Below are 15372 nucleotides of genomic sequence, written 5' to 3' on the forward strand. Positions count from 1 at the left end.
GAGAATTTCATAATGTTTTCTATGAAATCTTCAAAATATAGTGATAAAAAATTTGCAACTACTACAAAATCGGCTCGCGAAGCGAGCCGAATGTCACTCGCGTAGCGAGTGACCGGGGTCCAGGGGGCATAGCCCCCGGCTAGGCGTGACGGGCGCGCGAAGCGCGCCCAGAACGGCTAGTATATGAAAAACGTACAAATTCTACCCATCGAAAATACCTTCTATTTAAGCAGACAATACGGAACCTCAGCCATCATCGAAAACCTCGATAAAAATCGACCAATACGGTTGAGTAAAGGGCTGACAGTGGGTTATTTCAACCGCTCGCGAGACACCCCAAAAAACACCCTCCTCTCGGCGATCTCGGATAACCCATCCATAAAAGAAAACATACCACCTGTGATCGTGGTAGGAGACGCCCAAATACGGAACATAGAGCCGAAATTGAAAGCCAAATTACCCCCCAATACAAGCCTCGCGGTCTCCTGCCTCCCGGACGCGAAACTTGCCGACGTCATAGACCAGGCAGAACGAACCGAGCTGCGGCAATATGATACCCCCATTATGGTCATTGTTGCCGGCTCAGTGGATTTCGAGCAGCGCCGGCATCTAAACGCCGCGGATCTAGTGAATAAATTGCCAATAAGTAAGTTGCTGGCTCTGAGTTCCAAATTTAAAATAGTTTTCGTCTCCATACCACCAAGGTACGACATATCAGACATTAACCCAAAAATTGAGTTGGTAAACGCCCTGATAAAGTCAGATTTACAGTCATACTCACAAATAAAAGTAGTGAATATGAAAAATTTCACCTCGGAAATGTTCGACGCAACAAAAATGTTTTTAAACGGCGAAGGAAAAAACCACCTCGCAGAAAACATAGCAAACACCATTTCCGAGTTTAACCGCGAACAGAGTCAATCCAGCTTGATAGGCGCCATCCAAAACGGGCAACTAAAGCAGATGACCCTCAGCGAACCCCTACTCATAAACGGCCACCTAGGGCAGCGGCAAGTGCCCATTTTAATCGATACAGGCTCGGGGGCGAACTTGGCCCAAGCCGACCAAATCGACAAAAACACCCTTATCACCAAAACTAAAAACATCCACCTAATTTCGGCCTCAAATGACCCAATAATACCCATAGGAGAAGCAAACCTCGAGGTAGCACTCAATGAACATACACTATCCTTACCAGTACTAGTGTGTAAACATGCCCCCGCAGCAATCCTGTTAGGAATGCCTTTCCTGAAAGAAAATAATGCAATCATAAACTTCGATAGAAATGCAATCGAAATACGTAAAAAAAACGGGGAAACATTTTTTGTTGATTTCACAGGAAAAGACCCCCCTGATCTAAACGTATTCGGCCCAAAAACCAATGCAATTTTACCCCCCGCATCAGAGGTAACCAGCGAGTTCCAAAAAATGGCCGCCGAATTTGTCGAACCCCCTAAACCCAAAATATTGAAAGCAAAAGCCCCAATTACCTTCTCAGCATCCGAAGTAAAAACAGTGCCTATATATTTTGTTGGCGGTTTGGCATCAAACGAAAAGTCTCACATTCAATCCTTGGTATCTCAATCGAACACCAGTTTTGAGCTCTTGACCCCCGACCTTTTCCCCGGGGCAGACCCCCACGTTTTAATCCGAAATAACGCCATACACAGCGCAGTCCTTTTTCAAGACACAAAAATTGGCGAACTAACGGACCCCCCTAATAAAGGAAACCCCGACCCCTTATCCGACCTACCAAAGGATATAGCCGAAAAGCTAAGGCTACTCCAGGTTAACCCAGATCTTCCCCCACATGAGCGAAAAATGGTCTACGAACTCCTAGCCGAATTCCTAGATGTGTTCCTCTTTCCGGGAGACGAATTTTTGGGAGGTCTAGCAAAAACTCCGCCGATAGTCATAGAGATAGAAAGTAAGGAAGTATTCTACAAGCACCCATTCAGGCTCTCCCAAAAGGAGTCTGATTGGCTCGACGGAGAAATTGAAAAACTCAAAAAGCAAGGCGTCTTGGAAGATTCCCGCTCCCCATACGGAAGCCCAGCCCTGGTGGTAAAAAAACCATCAGGCGGAATGAGACTAGTTAATGATTTTCGCCTACTAAATCAAATAACAAAAAAATTCCGCTACCCCCTCCCTTCATTGGAAGGATCAATCACTGCCCTGTCAGGGCAAAAATATATGTCCAGCCTAGATGCAAAAAACGGATATTGGCAGCAACCCTTAAGCAAGGAAAGCCGCCCCCTCACGGCCTTCTCCACGATGAACTCACATGTACAGTTCTGCACAAATCCACAAGGCTGGGTGAACGCAGGTTCTCACTTTCAGGCCATGATGGATAAAACTATAGGCGGCCTAAAATATCGCAGATGCATCCTATATTTGGACGACGTCATCCCGTTCGGCCGGGATTTGCTGCAAATGCTAGCAAACTTACGCGAAGTATTAACAAGAATTCGAGAATCTAACATTAAACTTAATTACGAAAAATGCAAAATAGGTTTCTCAGAGTTAATACTATTCGGTTTTAAGGTAACCAGAGAAGGGCTGGAAGTAGACCCTTCGAAAACAGCCCCGATAGCACATTATCCTCGACCGGACTCTGTCCGAAAAGTACGAGGTTTTCTGGGCATAGTCGGATTCTACCGAAAGTTCCTACGCAACGCGTCTCTTATCTGCAAACCTTTGTTTGAACTAACAAAAAAACAAAACACCCAATTTGAATGGAACTCGGCAGCCGAAGCAAGCTTCCAACATCTGAAGCATCTGCTTATGTCACCACCCTGCCTAGCCCACTACAACCCCGACATGGACGTCCAGGTAGAAGTCGATAGTAGTAAATTCGGGTGCGGAAGTGTCTTATCACAACCGGACGAAAATGACGTCATCCACCCAGTTTGCTACCACTCCCAACTATTTACACCAACGCAGCAAAAGTATGAGGCCACAGAATTGGAAATGCTAGGCCTAACAATTTCGCTGCAAAGGTATCGTCCTTTCGTGTGGGGTAAGAAAGTCAAAGTCATAACAGACCACGGGCCCTTACGCCAATACGAAACTTTAAAAACCCAAAATAATAGATTGGCTCGTCTCAGCCTAAAGCTATCCGATTACTGGTTAGACATCCAGCACAGACCAGGAAGAGTCCATTCAAATTGCGACGCCCTCTCCAGGGCATTCGAACCACCGCAAATTGAGGGACAAGACAAATCAAAAGAAAAATTAGCGGAGCAACCAGTTGGCGTGTCAGCCATAGAACCCGCGGATCTTAGGAAATCACAAGAAACCGACGAAGAATTTGGACCTATAATCCGCGCTATAACCGACCCCAAAAACGCCACGAGTACGGAACTACGAAAAAGTAGGCAATATTTCATAAACACGGAAAACATTCTATGTAAAAAAAGATTCGCCCCCGACGGAATCGATCGCCTTGTATGCATCCCCCGCACGCTCCGCAGAGAAGTTTTGAAAAGTTTTCATGACGACCCCCTCTGCGCCCATCCCGGCTACCTAAAAACTTATCAGAAACTCAGCATTCGATATTTTTGGCCCTCGATGCGTCCCGACTGCAAAGCCTGGGTGGAAAGTTGTGTGACCTGCAACATGGCAAAAAAAAGCTCTCCCATGAAGCATGGCCACATGACGTCAACACACATAAAACCAATCCCGTTTTATAAAGTTGTTTTAGACCTCACCGGAAAATTACGCAAGTCAAAAACCGGGAAAAGATACATAATTGCAGTGATTTGCGTCTACACGAAATTCATTTATGCTAAAGCCATCCCTAACGGTACCGCCGAGCAAGTCGGAAAGTTCCTTTTCGAGGTCAACTGCCTATTTGGCCCAATAAAGATAATAAATAGCGATATGGGACAGTCCTTTCTCGCCGAATCAATAACCGAACTATTGAAATGCATGGGCTGCAATTTGCGCGAGTCTTGCGCCTATAGCCCAAAAACCCAGGGACAAATAGAATGCCAATGGAAATTCATAAAAACCATCCTAAAAATGTACATAGACGTCTCTCAAAAAGACTGGTGCCTTTACGTACCGATCGCCACTGCAGCATTAAACAGACATGTCCACTGTAGCACAAAAGCGAGCCCTTTCGAACTTTTATTCGGAGTAAAACCAGCCTACCCAATAGATTTCAGCTTACAATCAGAGCCAAATTTACCAAGAAACGACGACAGGATGAAACAACTGCGCGAACTCCGCCGTGTTGCCATGCGAGAAATAGGAAAAGCACAAAAAAAACAGCGCGCATATTACAACAAAAATAGAAAACTCATTTCCTTCCAACCTGACGAAAAAGTACTAGTCTACATGCCCGCCATCAAACCCGGCCTCTCCAAAAAACTTTGCATTCAATATAAGGGCCCCTACACAGTTGAAAGTAAAATTACTGACTCCATCTATAAGGTAAATTTTGGCAGCCAGAAAAATCCAAAAATCCGGAAAATTCAAGTCGATCGCTTGAAAAGATATATTGACCCAGCGGTAGCAAGACGAAGCGTGTACGTCATCATTCCCCCTCTCCACCTCCCCATTCACGCCGTTCCCGGCAAACGCCGAGCCTGGTCTAGGAGCGAAGCTTGGAACATGAGGGAAATAAAAACCAAGCCGAGAAACGCACTAGTCTGCTCACTCACAAACGCTGATCAATGCAGTAAAATAGCTCTCGGATCATATTCCATCCCGCCAGTGCTCCATTCACTCATAAATCACAATTTTAAACTCCAAGACATGACTAACCTTGACCCGAGTGACGTAGAAGAGGCACAATGCTATATAAAACACTTAGAGCAAATAAAAAAAAACCCACTCGGACTAACGCCCTCCATATATAAAGAAAAATTAACATTTCTCTTGCAACTTGAAGAAGTCCAATGCAAGAAAAACACACAAAAGGATGAACTAAAAAATGTACTCCTCCAACCCCTCTCCACTTACATGGCAGTGGACCTCAGCACAGGAAACGGCAACCTCAGCCTGACAACCGGGGATAAAATAGCGGTAACAATCACAGACGACCCTGAAACTTCGTACCCTGGCTCAGTAAAAAGTGTGAGAGGACGCCAAGCCGAGATAGCGATTAGCCCAGACTTTTTCATGTACTACAACCCGCAAGATACTGTAAACATCAGAAAGCGCCTAAACAGATACCCGTTCCAGGCCGCACACCGGGCCATAAGCCAAACAAACAGGGCCATCACAAATTTCCTTTTTCCCGCACCACGCCCAGAAGAACCTCACTCAGACCACCCTGCCGTCACAAAATGGTACAACCAGAACGTGGCAAATAACCCAGAGCAATCCGACGCAATTACAAAAATTTTGCACCTACACCCTAATGCGGCACCATATTTAATATGGGGCCCACCAGGAACAGGAAAAAGTAGCACCCTCGTCGAGGCGGCGACTCAAATTTGGGCAAAAAATGACACGACCAAAATCCTCATTTGCTCACCCTCAAACGCCGCCGTTGACTCTCTAGTTTACGCACTCTTGAAAAACATTCCACCAACAGACATCCTAAGAGTCTACCCTACCTCTAAGGACACGAAGGACATCAAAGAAGAGATCAAGCCGTGCGTGTTTTTGGACAGGAACGGACACATCAAGCAACCCCCGCGCGAAAATATAAGAAATCATAAAATCATTGCTACAACCCTCACAGGCACCGGAAAACTAATTACAGCAGGTTTCGGTCTGACGAGCCACTTCACCCACGTATTCATCGATGAATGCGGACAAGCCACGGAACAAGACTCCCTCATCCCCATTGCGGGACTATCGCAAGCGAAAGATAAGCCCAAATTCATTCTCGCAGGTGACCCCGCCCAACTTGGACCAATCGCAACATCCGCACTCGCCTCACGCCTCGGCTACGGCATTTCTCTGTTAGAACGTTTAACAAAATTACCAGCATACCAACCACATCCTATTACAAAAAAATATAACCCCCAAATGATTACAAAATTAATCAGAAATTTCAGATCCCACCCCTCAATTTTGATCACCCCCAACCAACTTTTTTACAACAATGAACTCCGGGCTCACGGTCCTCCAAACATCATAAATCTTGCGTGCGGTTGGCAAAAATTGCCAAATAAACACATCCCTATCATAATCCACCCCCACGACGAACCCGAGGTCGAATCGAAGGACCATTACGGTTTCAGCAACCCTTATGAAGCTCAAATAATACTAGACTACGTGCGCGGCATAATAAATTCCCATTTCAACGGACACTTAGTAACGCAGCACGACATAGGTATCGCCACCCCTTACCGCAACCAAGTAAATCTACTACAAGCATACCTCCGCCAGTGGCCCAACATAAAAATAGCCACAATAGATGAATTCCAGGGCTCGGAGCGCCTAATAATCCTCCTAAGCACGGTACGGTCCCCCCACCCAAACGGCCAAAAAATGCAACTCGGTTTCTTAAAAGACCCCCGCAGACTAAACGTCGCCTTAACCCGCAGCAGATGCCTCCTTATCGTTGTAGGAAACCTAAAAACTCTGTCTCGTAGCCAGCACTGGGCACATTTCATCCGACAATGTGAAACCGACAAAGCGATTCTCCAACCCTAACCCAAAAAGTCAAAGTTACATTTTTTTTTCCCCCTCTTCCTTTTCTTCGGCCACCATAAAAACTGAAAGCCAATCTCACCTTCAGTTTTTATGTTGTGGGTTTGTCCCATGCCTTCAGATGCCATCAGATTCAATTACTTAATTAATTAATTTTAATTATTTTATTTATTTATTTATTTACATATTTATCTGTTTAATATCACTTTGCTCAACATATTTACTTCTAAAAATTTTTTTTTCTCTTCTTCCTTTCCTTCCTCCACTACATTCGGTCTTTCCTCCTTCCACCCTAGATTCCTACGTTAAACCATGAGAAACAAATTTAAAACAATATAGTAATCTCTGCATTTGCATGTGTGTCCAGGTAAACTGATCCGAGGGATCATTGAGACGCCCTGAACTAACAATCAAATACTTTCCAAATAACACAGCGAGTCACCTTCACTCAAAATGATTACTAAGTTCACTATACTTATAATATTACCTACACTCTTTCAAGATACACTATCCTGTACGGAAATACGGGAATCGAAGTTATTATCATACACGACTCCGAGGCGTTGTTACATGATAGAGGGAGAAATCATTATACCAGTTGTCCTAGATTTAGTTGAAGTATATCAGATATGTGGAGTCAAATATCAATCAGATACGCTTGCCGCCCTATTCAGAAAGACAAATGAGCAAGATTTAGAAGGTGATGCCGAAATCAATTTATCGATACAACGCGCCAAGCGGTCTAATGGACACTCAAATATGTCCACCTTGAATAGGTCAAAAAAGGCTCTACCACTTGTGTTCGGATTTGTGGCCGTAACACTAGCTTCCTCCGTATGGGCCGGACTCTCATACACTAGGGTTAATGGTCGGGTTGATGAATTGCGTAAGGAACATAAATATCAAATGGAGTATTTACGTAAAATACAGATGGTAAAAGATAAAAGGCTAGAAATGGAGTTCACGGCGATACGTAGGCAATTTCAACACACGTCTCAGGGTGTACGCGAGCAAACATGTATGATGGCTGCTAACGTGACAAAAATGATTATTGAATCCAAATTCTACGACGAATTTGACGATTTAATAAACTCCCTAAAAGACGAGAGAGTTACCAGTAAAATATTCCCACCGGCTCAACTTTACAAGCTTGTTGCTCAGTCACCGGAATTACATGACACCATATACGTCAAATCACCCTACTTGATTTATCATACCGGAAGGTTCTCCTTCAATTTACATGAAGTTGAAGCAGGGGGGGATATAATTAGAGGAGCCCTTCAGCTGCCTCTAATTAGAAACACTCAAGATATTACCATGAATATCTTGATAAAAAAAATAGATACTACATTTAAAGTTTTTAACCCCATTTTTGTAACCGCACACACGCAGCAATCGGTAGAGAATTGCAGGAGAGAGCACAACACATATTATTGTGCTGAATCGGACTTGATTCCAGCAAAAATGACGCCCCTACTCTCGGACGTCTACACTCATGAGGGTATGGTCATACTAAACAACAATAAACAAGCAAACATTAAAAATAAGCGCAAAAATGACTCCTTGCAACCGATTGTCGGTCCGGCCATCTGCACGAGCGATGACGCCAGCATGTGCATCGTCGACAATAAAATCCTATTCTTAAGTGCATTTAATACTTTCCAAATCAAGTCAGGAACACCCTACGATTTCGACATAAAAACAATCAAAATCAGCATAGACGACGATCCGTCAAATCCTACATATGCAACCTCCCACCCAGACCACGACACATACAACACCCTCCACGGAGTACACGTAGCCATGGTAACGACTCTCGCCGCCGCCGTTATAGCCATCACATGGGGAACTATCACCGCGCTCCGAAAACAGTCTACCGATATAAAAGACGCCCGAAAGAAATGCGAGCTTCAAGAAGTGCTGGTGCTGGACACCACAACAGGACACGGAAAAATACAAAAGGTGGAGGGCCTTTAACGAAACAAAATGAAAATAATTTTTCCATGTATTAACCTATCCATTCTAACCCTCAATGTTAAGCTAAGCGCTTGAGCGTTGAGCTGTTGTAAATATCACTTTTGCAATGAACGCTATAATTTCCGTTTTTGTATTTTTTTAAAGTAAAATTGCTTAGCTCATAAATATTAATCCCTGTTAATCAAATATACTTTCCCCTTTTGGGACACGCACACGCTATTACGCTATTACGGGCGTTGAATTGTTGTAAATAGCACTTTTGCAATGACCGCTATAATTTCCGTATTTGTACTTTCTTTAAAGTAAAAATTGCTTAGCTCATAAATATTACTCCCTGTTAATCATATACTTTCCCCTTTGAGATACGCTATTACGCTATCAAGGGCGTTGAATTGTTGTAAATAGCACTTTGGCAATGATCGCTATAATTTCGTCTTTTTGTATTTTTATTATATTTAAGTATAGGTAACTGCTGAGTTTATTAATCTCTTTTAATCATGTACTTCCATTTTATGAATTTATTTAATGTAAGCGAATGAAAAATTAGCATCAAATTTTAAACATGAAGTCAGAAAATTACGTATTGACAAGCACAAATACCCCCCCCCCCCCGCCCCCCCCTCCAGCAGATCTCGTTTTTCTTCCATTGTCTTCCCAAAATCAGCAACATCTACACGTACAACCAACATCATGCTCCTATTTCGCTGACAACTACACCGGAACACAAGGCTCGTCCAAGCCAGGGTTCAGGATTCCAGATCGGGTCAGTTTTCAGTTCAAAATCCAGTGACCTAGTGCGTGCATCTCCCGGCGTCTCTCCTCCCCTCATTCAAACAAATAGAGAAATGGACGACCTCCTCTACTGCAAGCTAACCAGGACCGAATACGATTTCAATGAATACCCGGACTTCCAGAGCCTCGTCGAGGAAGAAAGCACCTTTCCGGCACCATTGCAGCCTCCAACACCAAAAACCATGCAATGCACCGAAACAGCCCTTCCAAACAAACCCCGAGACGAGACCTTAGAAGAAAGCACGTTTCCGGCACCATTACAGCCTCCAACACCAAACACCATTCCCCAAAGCAATACTCTCGAAGAAGCCCGCAAACAGCAGTACAACCCAAACTCCATTTTGTTCAGAACAACCGCCGACCACGAAATTTTAAACACAAGAAATCACCAGTCGATAAACCGCGCCAAATGGAGGCTCATCGAAATTGACTTCCAACGACCGCAAAGGCTCACATCTGTAACCTTCCATCCCGCCTACAAAAATCACATAAAAGCCTTCCTGAAGGACCAAAAGCGACAAAACAAGATTTTTAACCAAACGACAAAACCCCCGAAGCACCGCACCAACCCACTACAATACGATCCCGAGAGTCCAACTTTCTAATTCTAACTTTAAGAAAAATCAATTAAATTTAGACAAGAAAAACCACTAAAATTCAAACAAAACACTAAAAAAAGCAAAATTACATACCCCCCCCCCCTTATTCCTGTTCTTATTAAATGTTCTCATTATTAATCATTTTTATTTGAAAGCTAAAAATCTTCATTGCTCTTCGCCCTCCGCAGGTCTCTGGACGCGTGGCAAACTCTCATGACCTCAGTTGGCTGCCAGTAGTCATCCCAGTTTCTCACTCCCCCCTCGCCCCCACCCATCGTAACAAATTTACCTTCACAAGCTGAGACTCCATCACATCTCGTTCTAATTTCATCTAACTCAACGACGTATTTGCAATCTCCGCACTCAGCTGGGCCCGGAGAACCCGAAAAGTGCAAAGATCGCATAGACGGCATAGAGCTTAGACGCCATTGCTGGAGAAGCATCAAAATCGGGGACCATGCTGGGAAATCTCCGATTGGCGCCCCGATTTCGGCTTCACATGGCCACTACTGATCCGAACAGACCTATCTATGGGTCCATAAAAACATAGATTGGTGGACGCCCCCTTTTTACCCTCCTCTTCGACAAAACTTCCCACGCGTTTTAAGACATGCGAAGTATGAAGATGAACGATATACCACTCAAGTACGTTAAAAATTTTTTTATTTTTTTCCCTCTTTCAGTGTCTTCTCCTTTTTTCCCCCCCATTTCATTGCCCATAGTCTCAGGTATGTTAAAAATTTTGCAGTGTTTCCCCTTTTTTTCTTTTCATCGCTCAAAAGTCAAAAAGCCGCGCGTTAAGCCGCTTCTAAGTGCCACTTTTGAAAAAGTCTGCATCCCATGTAGTAAAATTTTAAGTTATTTAAAGCTTATTGACTTATTAGTTATTTGCAGAAAAACTTACTTACTTAACCTAACTTTAAGTAAAGTTAAGATAAGACACTCCTAGGGAAGATAATACTTCTCGGATGTGATCAAATCAAAATGTGAAATTTTGCTTATTTTCCTGTACAGTTTGTTGTTGTACAGTTTTTTTTTTCAGAATAATAAAAGTAGTAGTCATAAATAGAAATGTAAGTAATAGTCTTGCCAGTAATAGTCTTTACCATCTTCATTTACCTGTAACCTGTAATCTAACCTGTTCTTCAACCTGTAATCACACTCGTGATCGTAAGCTAGTAACTCGTTAGCACAACAACAGTGCCTTTTGCAAACATTTTCGAAAATTTTTTATGTAATGTCCTTATGTAATCCTTTTTGTAATTTGAGTCTTAATTGATTTCCTTCTTTTTAATTTCATTTTCAGTTTTTCATTTATTTTCGGTGTTAGAATTAGCTAACTCTAGTGTCATATTTTTCTCGACAATTGACAACAGTGCCTTTTGCAAACATTTTCGAAAATTTTTTATGTAATGTCCTTATGTAATCCTTTTTGTAATTTGAGTCTTAATTGATTTCCTTCTTTTTAATTTCATTTTCAGTTTTTCATTTATTTTCGGTGTTAGAAATAGCTAACTCTAGTGTCATATTTTTCTCGACAATTGACAACAGTGCCTCTAGCAAACATTTTCGAAAAATTTTTATGTAATGTCCTTATGTAATCCTTTTTGAAATTTGAGTCTTAATTGATTTCCTTCTTTTTAATTTCATTTTTAGTTTTGTCTTTAATTTTTGGTGTTGCAATTAGCTAACTCTAGCGTCATATTTTTCAGTTTCAGTCTCAAATATTCTTATAAATCTTTTTGTAACAGTGTTTAACTGTAACAGATTTAGTAATAACATTGTAATGTACAAATAACGACTAAAAGAGGAGAAACCTAACTCAGCTCTTAAAGCTTAAAGACCTTAAGATTTGGGGACAAATCTCGATCAAAGGAAGGGCATGTGATGACCAGGGAAGTCAGCTCGGGAGTTTCCGTAGCGTCTCGGGCCAGAGCGAGAGATGACATCGTATCTGTCCTTTTTTACAGCTAGAAACACTTGTTTTCCCGGCGGAAGGGACAGTACGCTGATTCAGCATCCCCCACCGCTGGCCCGAGGCGCTCCGGAGGCAACGAAGCTCTCTGGCCGCGACGGAAAATTCAGATTGCGAAGAGCCTCCGCGGGAGTCGGAGCTGGTTTTGGTTGGTTTTTTTCTGGATACGTCGGTTACGTTGGTCTTGTTCGTGTACGTAGGAATTAGTTTATATTTTTTTTTATTGGTTAGTGATTTGACGTTTAGTTTCGCCCCTCCTCTTTTTCGTCGTTATTATTCCCGTTCTCTTTTTTATATATATTTTTCTTTGATTTCGAGAGTTTCTTTTTTTCTTAGAATACAAGCTTCTTTAGTTCACTTACGAGAAGTCTCTTTTTTCATTGTTCTTTCTGACACCCCCCCCCTTTTTTTTTCTTCTCTACACTTCCTCCTTTCATTCTTTCTCTTTTGACTAAGGGCAAGAGGCACGGTCTGGCCGTTGTCTTGATTGGTCTGGCCAATCAGCTTTTAGTCCCTTCCTTACTACTCTTATCTATCCACCTTTTCCTTAGGGCAAGAGGTACGGTCTGGCCGTATCTTGACTGGTCTGGCCAGTCAGCCCCAAGGGATTTTTCCATTCTTTCTCTCTTTGAAAGGAGAAAGAGGCGCAGTCTGGCTGTTGTCTCGATTGGTCTGGCCAATCATCCCCTTTCAAAGGTTTCTCCTTCACGACTATCCACCTTTTCCTTAGGGCAAGAGGTACGGTCTGGCCGTATCTTGACTGGTCTGGCCAGTCAGCCCTAAGGGTAGTTTCCACTCTTTTTCTGAGCAAACGCAAGAGGTACGGTCTGGCCGTATCTTGACTGGTCTGGCCAGTCAGCGTTTGTTCATCATCTTTCCCTTCACTACCCCCTTTTTTTCCTTAGATCCCCCTGTCCTCTAGAGGGGGATATTATCTTTTTTTTTCTTTTTTTTCTTTTTTTTTGGTCGCCACACATATCCCTAGAAACTTTTGCGAGCCAACCACAGTGAGGCATGATAATGGAAGAAGACAGTCCACTAAGGGCATGTTATTTCTCATATGATCAGAAAGCTTCAAAGCTCATTGACAATTGTGGCTTCTGGTTCAAAAAACTCAGTAGCCTAGCTTGTATTACGGTGTAAGTCGGCAAACACATAACTCGGTTTGCGACGTTGAAGACTTCCTGTCATACTTCATTTTTGAAACGGAAAACTACTCAACAGCAATTCTTTAAAACTGCCGTGATTTTTCTTCTCTGTGCGAAGCAAATTCTGCATATACTTCAAGGAATGATGTCAATTTGTTCTCCTTTAAAAAGTTAACATAGAGACGGAGATATTCAGACACCGCAAACGAGTTATGTGATTGCCGACTTACACCGCCGATTACTTGTATGCAAACTCGTCGCCAGACGTTGATGGAGTTTCAGATTGTACTTCAGTAAGACATGGCTATAGAATCTGCTTTACACCTAAAAAATAAGAGGTATAGAACAGAGCAGTCTAACTAAGCCATTTGTACAATTGACTAATCAAACGTGAACTACATTGTGAAACTTTAACGCTATCAAGATTGCATACCTACCTGACATACGTCCAGAACCGTCTCCCGAAACTTCTTGATTTCAGAACTTAAGAAATGAAACGTGAATGGTGCAGATAGCAAAAACTAACAAACAATCTGAGAGGACAACGGCTAGCCGACAGTGATGTAATGAATGAGGCACTGAGGTATCGCCAGGGACCAGTTCTATAGGACCCTGGACTCCCGTAAGAGTCAATGTAAAAATTCGTGAGCAGGTACTAGTGCTGCATTCTCGCGTAGGATCCTCGCAACTCACTGCTGTTATCAGTTGTTGGACTTCATTAAAATCCGTAGGATCGCGTATAACTGCAAAAAATCGAATTTTTCACCGTACCTCTGCATGCGGCGGGCACTTCCTTGTCGAAAGGGGTCGAAAAACGCCAAAAATATACTTATTTTTCAAGAATTCAGCCGCCTTATGTGTTATTTTTCAATCTCCGGCTTAACCTCACTTTTGGAGCGGGCGATGGATGAGTCGAGGTTCGGGGGGAAGGATCCTCTGAGTTGACTAGGATCCTACGCGAGAATGCGCTGCAATCACCCGCTCACAACAGAACGGCGTCCTATAGAACTCGTCCCTGGTATCGCGGACGGAATAAATTCAATGAAGAGATGCCGCACATTAGAGTCCTTTATCAGAGATGGAAAGTGAAATTTCACGTTTTGAAATTTCATGAAATTTCACGTGAAATTTCATGAAATTTCACAAGGCCCGAATAAATTTCAAAAAAATTGAAATTTGTTGATTTTTCAAAGAAATATTGTTACTAAGCCTCGGAAACGGTTCAGATGATCCTCCTGCTGATGCAGCAGAATATGGCCCACTAATGAGATGCTACACCCAAAGGAGGGGGCACAAGAGGGGTTTTAGAGAAAGTTAGCCCTAACCTAACCTCCAAACCAAATGTAAACAGACATGTACCCAGCAAATCGCGTGGCCGTGGACAAGATTATAAGAACATCACACCCTTTTAGAAACGTTTTACTTTAGTACTTTTATGTTTTCAGAGATGTGAATAATGGCGAAAAAGCCGAAAAGCCGTGCTCGGCTTCATTTTGGTATAAAAAAGGGACCCACTCCCACAGGTAAAGATATAGGTGTGTGCGTGTTTTTTAGCAAATGTTTAGCAATGTTTGTTTAGCAATGTTTTTACAAATAAAATTAAAGTTACTTACGTTTGGAATTACTTGATAAAATTCAAGATGATTGAAAACAATCCATTTTTGAAACTGAGATTTCCGACTCTAAAATATATATGTTGGCAGTTTGGCACTGCTGAGAATAATCTTTATAGTATAATTGTTAAATATGTAGGACATTAAGTTGGTTCAGAAATATACCACTAAAAGTGCCGTTTTTTAGCATTACAATTTTTAGCATCAATTTCTCCAACGTTTCTCAAATAAAAGTCCCCCCCCCCCCCCCCTCATAAAAAAACTAGTATTTTCATGCCGATGCGTGGAGGAAATTGTTCTTGTGGTGGAGCGGAGGCACTCAAGTGTCAATGATGCATTACTTACGAAAATTAAGGACCCATGACTTACATAAGTGACATCTGACATGACACCGAAATCTTCGTGATAAAAAACTGAGCTGCTGGAAGAGTGGGTGGTGAGGTTACGTTAGGTCAGGGGGGGCTGAAAAATCTCAATATCGAGAATCACCGTTTCTAGGCGTTTCTTGGCCTCTTGAATGTATCCTCAAAAGTTTCAATAAATTTCATGAAATTTCGTGAAATTTCATGAAATTTCATGAAATTTCACGCGTGAAATTTCACTCGAATAAATTTCATGAAATTTTCCATCTCTGTCCTTTATACCCAGAGTAACGA

General features: G+C 42.5%; 2 protein-coding genes across 9 annotated transcripts in view; one reads left to right on the forward strand and one right to left on the reverse strand.

Annotated features, from left to right (window-relative positions):
• Nucleotides 1–13685, reverse strand: part of LOC109032771 (BTB/POZ domain-containing protein 1) — a 40228-nt gene extending 26543 nt beyond the window's left edge. For 7 of the 8 annotated variants that reach the window (XR_011900418.1, XM_072303652.1, XM_072303651.1 and 4 more), the window contains exon 1: nucleotides 13541–13685. The gene's annotated coding sequence lies outside the window, so the exon portion shown is untranslated. Of the gene's footprint in view, nucleotides 1–13536 lie in introns of all 8 variants that reach the window. The other variant, XM_072303648.1, reaches the window with a different exon arrangement.
• On the forward strand, nucleotides 2439–12315 carry LOC140225292 (uncharacterized). The gene has a single exon (XM_072303644.1). The coding sequence runs from the start codon at nucleotides 2785–2787 to the stop codon at nucleotides 6613–6615; it is 3831 nt and encodes a 1276-aa protein (XP_072159745.1). The 5' UTR covers nucleotides 2439–2784; the 3' UTR covers nucleotides 6616–12315.
• Nucleotides 13686–15372: the final 1687 nt, after the last annotated feature.

The sequence above is a fragment of the Bemisia tabaci genome, chromosome 8, assembly GCF_918797505.1.
Source record: "Bemisia tabaci chromosome 8, PGI_BMITA_v3".
In the NCBI taxonomy this organism is placed as follows: Eukaryota; Metazoa; Arthropoda; class Insecta; order Hemiptera; family Aleyrodidae; genus Bemisia; species Bemisia tabaci.

Bases quoted from the DNA above. Each gene is read 5' to 3' on its own strand.
- LOC140225292 (XM_072303644.1), top strand. From the start codon at position 2,785: ATGTCACCACCCTGCCTAGCCCACTACAACCCCGACATGGACGTCCAG.